Below are 7,860 nucleotides of genomic sequence, written 5' to 3'. Positions count from 1 at the left end.
CAGGTCCACAAACCTTCCTTGCCCCATAATCAAAAATAGATCGGAAGCAAAAAGTGATGCACCTTGAGTGCTCATTTGTATGTGATTACCCAGAGTCCCTGGCTGCAGTAGAGGCACTCTTTACTGTGTGAATATGGGGTTAGCCGGTTTAGGGAACCTGTCTGAGATGTGAATATGCTCCTAAGTATTCTTTATTATTGCTGTGCTTTTAGTAATAGAATGCAAAAAGTGGCCTTATGGTGTATTGAAAAGACTACAATATTTAATGGCCAAAACAAAGGTATAGGCCATGTCTCTATAAACGCATATTTTTGTCATCTGTTTCTAATGCAACGTGCCACTTACTTCAGTCAAGTAATATATTATTTATATTTTACATATATATATGCGATATAAGGAATAAGAGCAATATTAGATGTATTATGAATCTTTGTGTTTGTCTTGTTACATATACAGACATGTAAGTGAAAAAAACCTTTAGAAGAAGCACCTTTTAAAACGGCTTAGCTAGGATATCGATATACACCAGTTTCTATAGTGTCTAGTCTGCTTTTTATAAAATGTGACTATAAAAGCTGTTAATGGATATATATATATATATATATATATATATATATATATATATATATATATATATAAGAAATAAAAGCATTTCTTTAGCTACAGAACGGTATCGTCTATTCGTTTTGTTATTTTATAAAAATCATATATAACAAAATGTGTACAGTGGGCCATGAAGTTGCCACAGAAGATCAGTTATTGCAAGATAATGTACAAATACATATTTATATCGGGCACTATTTACATATGTATTACATATCTGTATCCAAAAGGAGGTGGAAAAAAAATGAAAGAAAATGTTGCACAAAATTAGGGAGATTGGAAAATAATAAATTTTAAGTCAAACATTCCCCCAAAATAGTAATAAAAAAAAAAAAAAAAAACACAGATACGTAGTGTGCTGTGTTTTAAAAATCAGCTACTGTATCAAGAGAACTTTTTAAAACTGAACAAGTAACAATGTAATACACCACAGTCCTAAAGAAAATGCTACAGAAAACAATACTGCTAAAAAAAAATGATGGTGAGACAAAGAAAGACATCACTGCAAAATGTAGAGAAAGCCCTTTGGAGCAGGAATGCATTTGCCCTATTGTATACTTTTTTGTTTGCTGTGCTCATTGTAGTAAACTCCCTGTAACTCTATCCTGTAGAGTGCTGCTTACCTGACAGGCACACTATAAATACAAATATATCTATATACTATACACTTGTAGCCCCCAGCTTATAAATGTTTCTCTTTTTTCTAGGCTGATACTGCCTCATGCTTATTCTTTCACCCGCCATAGAGGAAATATGCTATTTCTCCCCATCTGCCCTTTGGCCTCAGGCCTGCACCTATCTGGCTGCACTAACATTTACACAGCAAATAGGAAACCGTCACTGAAACACATTGCTTGGTTCTCCTGTTACATGATTGTGTGAGATGTAAGTCCTGCTGTTCCACCAGTATTAAACTGACCGGCGTAGTGGGTGAATAATGTTACAGTAGGGATGCTGAGAAAGTTAACAGATACCGTAACTAGGAAAAAGGGGGTGGGATCTGTTTCAAGCAGAAGCAAAACCAGGGAGAAGCTTCTGAGACTGTGCTTTGTCCCGCATCTTTAAGGACACTTCATTAATTATTAATAAGGTGCTGTTATATAGCACTGATAGTGCAAATCCGCACTGTGAGATTCACAGGCCTAACAAGTTCTGCTGAAAGTCTACAATCTAACTTTGGTTCCTACAGCACAGAAACATAAAACGACTCGCTCAAGATAACAAGATACTGGGTCTCAAATTGACCCACGTAAAAGTCAATGCTATACCGAAAAACCCACTCCTTCTCCTTACATATATACATATTAAGGCTTTAAACCTTGGTATATTTCCCTTCTAAATCCTGAATTGTAATGCGATAAGGCACCATGGAGTTAGTACCATAAGGCTAAATAACCCATTAGGTTTAAACCAAGTCCTGAGTGCCTGTTGCGTGTTATTCAGCTTGGTCTTTCCGACCCTTATCTGGTTCTACCCCTTGTGTCCCAAAACTGAGGAACAATTAATACAATAAAGGAAAGCTTTCTGTTAATGACATTTTCCTGCTGTAACGGTTTATATACAGTACTGTATGAATTAGATCATTTAGTGCCTACAAATACATGCTGAATATAAATGCAAACAAATATATGTTGTATTTATTCTATATATTTTCTTAAATGTGTAAGCTACCATACTGCTTATTGGAACTTAGAAATGTATAACTGTCTTTTCCATTTCCGGATGTTTTTCATCCGTATTTGATTATGTTATGTAATGTCTTTCCATTATCGTAATCAGGCCACAGTTGTAATTTATCACACCAGTGTTTACTAATGTAATGCAAAGATCAGAAATGTATATTAATATTGCCATCTGTAGACCTATTAGGTTAATTTAAACGTCACTTCTGTACTTACCAAGTATTCAAATGTTGGTAAAGATTGCATTTCTTACCATGTTCATATCCTGTATGCATTAAACAGAAAAAAAATATTGTATTTATATTTTTTTAGAATTTAACGTGGAAATGGTAAATGTCTGCAAAAATTATTGTTGTAAGAATATAGACTAAACATGTTTGACGTTTCTCAGAGTAAAACATTAAAAGCATTGTTTATCATGTTTGCTTCATTCACTTGTCTTGCTGTGATCCTACTGTGGTCATCCGTGATATTCCCATCCACAGGGCTATGATATGTTATGATACTCCAGTTTAGATAGCATTACATGGTCTGTGAAGAGCAGAGTCCTGCTCAGTTTGTCAAAATAAATGATACACCTGGTTTTCAATCACCTTCATGGCCATTACAAAACAAGGTTATTGGACTTCAAAGTTGGTTCAATATATTGGAAATTAAAATATTACTTGTGTGCACATTCCCATCTCAGACAGGCCTGCAAACCTGCTTTTCACCATTATCTTCTACAGTGCTTCCACTGCAGCAAGGGATTCTGGGAAATGACATGCAAATGAGCACACAGTGTCACCTTTTGCTTCAAATCCATTTTGGCATGGACCCCTATAAGCTCATGCCTGATGCATTATACAGCTTTTCAGCACAGCCTGGGTTCGTTGTTTCGACCTTTTGGATCTCATCTGTGTGAGGTTGGTTATACTGGCTTTGCAATTTGAAGCTGGGATAGGTTTCAACTATATATTAAAATGAAAAAGTCCTTTCAACTAGAATTTTTTGTCTTTGCTTTTGAAAACCTGGTACAATTTATTTCACCAGGAACACTTATTTTATATCACCTCCAAAACTAGAAGACTGACCTGTCATTTTCTATGGGTATCTTACACTTTGGTGTGGGCAAACGTTTCATTTTTTACCATGTATTGAAAGTATTCCAAGACTTGTGGTGGCATGGAGCCTGTCACTGAAATAACAAAGGAATAGCCCACACCTGTCCATGAAACAGCTTTTGAGTCAATTGTCCAATTACTTTTGGTCCCTTGAAAAAGAGGAGGCTACATATTAAAGAGATGTAATTCCTAAACCCTTCCTCCAATTTGGATGTGAATACCCTCAAATTTAAGCTGATAGACTGCACTTTAAGCCCATATTCATTATTTAACTGTAACTTGAATTTATTTTGGTACACAGCTGAAATAACAAAACTTGCTTCAGTGTCCAATTATTTACGGACCTAACTGTACATGGGTTCAAATATCGAACTTTGTAGATTTCAATATCCAATTAGAATTCCAACTTAAACAGATCAAGCATTATTTTTTCAAGTTTAACTCTGAGTCAAGCAGTTCTATAATTCAATATTCAAGTCTTCGAATCCAAGCTAAATATTAGCACATTTTTTTTTTATAAATTGGTTGAGTACTTTGATTCCCAAAATAATAATTTAAACTTCTCCCCCACAGTTCAAAACAAATTTTTTATTTTGTTTGCAATTAAAATGTTATTTTGATTGCTTACGTTATACGAATTGAAAATATAACTGCTAATTTACCTTTTGATCTAATACTGTTGAGGTGTTTCTTTACGTATTAATGGCCTCTAGTCAAAATGTATGCATGTGCATAATTTAATACATTTATACAAGTGTTAGCGCACGCCCGTCAAACTCAGAATAGGTTCCAGGACAAATCTTAAGTCTGACTGCAAGACGTGGACCGCAACATCAGAGCGGCAGAAGGAAAACATAAAAGTCACTATAACCTATGAGTACACTTTTTTCTTGAGCTTTCTTATTATAAATATGTAAACGTCGCTGGTATCTCTCTCTCCCTCTCTCCATCACCCCTTTCTCTCTTCCCAGCATCTCTACACAGCTCCTCCCTCTTGCTTTCCCTAGTACATCTCTCTCCCTCTCCCCGGCACTTCTCTCTCCCTCCCCCCGGCACCTCTCTCCCTCCCCCCAGCACCTCTCTCCCTCCCCCTGGCGCCTCTCTCTCTCCCTCCCTCTCCACAGCACCTCTACCTAGCGCCTCTCTCTCTCTATCCCCAGCAACTATCTCCCTCTCCCCAACACCCCTCTCTTTCCCCAAACACCTCTCCCTCTCCATTGCTTCTCTCCTCTCCCCATCACCCCTTTACCTCTCTCCCTCTCGCCAGCACCTGTCACTCCCTCTCCAGAGCACCTCCCTCTCCAGAGCACCTCTCTCTCCCTCTCCAGAGCACCCCTCTCTCCCTCTCCAGAGCACCCCTCTCTCCCTCTCCAGAGCACCTCTCTCTCCCTCTTCAGAGCACCTCTCTCTCCCTCTCCAGAGCACCTCTCTCTCCCTCTCCAGAGCACCTCTCTCTCCCTCTCCAGAGCACCTCTCTCCTTCTCCAGAGCACCTCTCATTCCTCCAGTGCACCTCCCTCTCCAGAGCACCGCTCTCTCCCTCTCCCCAGCACCTTTTTCCATCTCCCCGGCACCTCTCTCCATCTCCCCAGCATCTCTCTCCTTCCCTAGCACCACTCTTCATCTCCACAAACACCTCTCTCTCTCCTTTTCCCCATCACCCCTTTCCTCAGCACCTCTATCCCAAGTTCCTCTCTCCTGCCAGCACCTCTCTCTTCCACTCCCCAGCATGTCTCTTTCCCTCTCCCCAGCACCTATCTTGCTTTTCCCAGTACCTCTCTCTCCATCTGCCAAGCACTTCTCTCGCCCTCTTCCCAGCACCTCTCTGTATCTCCCAGCACCTTCCATCTCCCCAGCACCTCTCTCCATCTCCCCAATCACCTCTGTCTCCTCCCCATCACCCCTTTCTCTCCTCAGCACTTCTATCCCAAGCTCCTCTCTCCCGCCAGCACCTCTCTCTTCCTCTCCCCAGCATCTCTTTTTCCCTCCCCAGCACATCTCACCCTCTTTCCAGAACCACTTTCCTACTCCCCAATACCTCTTTTTCCCACTCCCCAGCACCTCTTTCCCTCTCCTGAGCACCTTTTTCTTACTCCCCAGAACCTCTCTCTCTCTCTCTCGCCAGCACCTCTATCCTTTACCTCTCTCTCCCCATCACCTCTCTCCCTCTCCCCATCAGCTCTCTTTGCTTCTCCATGGAACCTCCCTATCCCAGAACACCTCCATCCCCCAAGCACCTCTCCATATCCCCAGTGCACCTCTATCCCCAGCACCTCACACCCTCTTCCCAGCACCTCACTCTCCCCCTCGCCCAGTGCACCACTCTCTCCCTTTCCCCAGTGCACCTCTCTCCCTCTCCCCATCACTTCTCTCCTCTCCCCATACTCCTTTCTCTCTCTTCCCAGCAACTCTACCCAGCACCTCTCGCTCTCCACAGCATCTCTCCCCAGCACTTTGCTCTCCCCCAGCACCACTATATCCCTCTCCCCAGCACCTCTATCCCTCTCCCCAGAATATATCTCCCTCTCCCCAGTACCTCTCTCCATCTCCACTGCACCTTTCTCTCCATCTCCTCAGCACCTCTCTTTCTCTCACCAGCGCATCTCTCTCCTTCTCTCCCCATCACCTTTCTCTCTTCCCAGCACCTCTCTCCCGCACCTCTCTCTCCCAAAAGGCCATGGTCAAACATCCTATTCCAACTCACCTTCTCCTCAGTAAACCTCCCTCTCCCCAGAACACCTCTCCCCCACCCCTCCTTCTCCCCAGTGCACCTTTTTCCCTATCCCAGCACACCTCTCTCCCTCTCTCAGCATACATTCCTCTCCCGAGTGCACCTTTCTCTCCATCTCCCCAGCACCTCTCCCACCAGTGCACCTCTCCCCCTCTCCCCAGTGAATCTTTCCCCCTCTCCCCAACCCCCTCTCCTCCCCAGCGCATCTCTCTCCATCTTTTTCTCGTACTACAACAATGTGCCCTAGGCTAGTACTGAGATAATGAGAGAGTGTGACAGCAAGAAAGGGATATTGTTGTAAAGCATAACCAAGTATATAATATGCAATGGATACCTGCCCAGTTACACTGTTTCACAGTGACAAATGGTTTTAAGCTTCTTACATTCTCACGTTGGGGTTTACCTTTGTGGAGGGACTGTGAGGAGGGGTTTTTTTTTTTGTTTTAAATTATTTAATTATAAATATGTATAACGCAGTAGTACGTATGAATGTAGTATCTGATAAATCTGGGAGTTTACTGTAGAAATACAAATGAGGGTTGATGGTGCGCAGCAGAACTAAAATCAGGAGCTCAGCACAAAGGTAAATTAAAAACAATTTAATGGAAGGCAATGTGGGTAAGGGAAACACTCTAACGCGTTTTGCATGTGTCTGGCGCTTTATCCCCTACAAGCAACATCTTTAGCTTGACTTACCTAGATTATTCATACTAATATATCTACATATCTCTTTAAGATATCCTGACGCACCGGCTTTGGGACTGTTGGTATATTTTTCTGTGAATCTGGAAGTTTAGTTGCCCCAAAATAAAACCAGAGTCCCCTCTAGTACACATGTAGCCACCTTTCCGTATGCCTCTGGGAACTACGCGGGCGACTACGCATGCTGCTGTTACCTGTGAGGCTCCCAGAAGGCCAGAGCCTCCGCTTCTGGGAAGCCATGGGTACGATATCTCGCGGTGCAGCGCCTTGAACCTATGAGGATCCCAGCATAAGCGGGATGACTCCTCATAAAACACAATAATTACTATACAACCTGGTATAATATAACTTCTTTACTGTACACTTAAAGCAAAGAGAGAGAAAAGACAGAGCAAAGAGAGCGAGCAAAGAGAGAGAGAGCGCGAGCAAAGAAAGAGAGCGAGCAAAGAGAGAGAGCAAAGAGAGAGGAGAGAGAGAAGAGAGAGAGAGAAGAGAGAGAGAGAAGAGAGAGAGGAGAAGAGAGAAAGCAAAGAACGAGAGAGAGAGAAAGAGAGAGAAAAAAAAGAGAGAGAAAGAGAAAGAGAGAGAGAAAAGAGACACATTTTTTGCCCAGCGGCCCGCACATGTCTAGTTACGCCACTGCGAAACATTATGTAAAAACACTGGCCTATTTTGATGACAGACGAATATCTTTGTCAGGAATAATCCTGACACAGTTTAGGAGTTCGCCCTCTCCACTTATGTTGCTTGTGTGTCCTCTGGGTGTGCTGCTGTTTCTGTCTGTTCTGTGGTTTCCTGTCTCTTCTTGGTTCCTCCGGTCTTCTGTTCCTGCCTGCCTTTATAGTTTCCTGCCTTCTGTTCCTCTTTGCCTTTGCTTTATTTGTTACTGACTCACTCTCCCCGATCCATTCCTGTTCTGTATGAGTCCTGTACATATTAAAGGCCCTTGCCTATGAACTGGCTTGTCCCCATCTGTTTCCTGCTCCCTGGTCCCAGTCCTGGTCCCCTGCCCTGTTCCTGCCTTCCTGCTGCGAACCCGT

At 42.5% G+C, this 7,860-nt stretch overlaps 1 protein-coding gene across 1 annotated transcript in view; it reads left to right on the top strand.

The window, feature by feature from the left end:
- The window catches only part of HHIP (hedgehog interacting protein), a 133,627-nt gene extending 130,940 nt beyond the window's left edge, over nucleotides 1-2,687 (top strand). Inside the window, exon 14 of the mRNA XM_075614335.1 lies at nucleotides 1,311-2,687. Coding sequence (XP_075470450.1) covers nucleotides 1,311-1,315 — 5 coding nt within the window. The 3' untranslated portion in view covers nucleotides 1,316-2,687. The remainder of the gene's footprint in view (nucleotides 1-1,310) is intronic.
- Nucleotides 2,688-7,860: the final 5,173 nt, after the last annotated feature.

Source organism: Ascaphus truei, chromosome 1 (assembly GCF_040206685.1).
Source record: "Ascaphus truei isolate aAscTru1 chromosome 1, aAscTru1.hap1, whole genome shotgun sequence".
NCBI classification, from domain to species: domain Eukaryota; kingdom Metazoa; phylum Chordata; class Amphibia; order Anura; family Ascaphidae; genus Ascaphus; species Ascaphus truei.
This window is presented reverse-complemented; position numbering and strand designations above follow the sequence as displayed.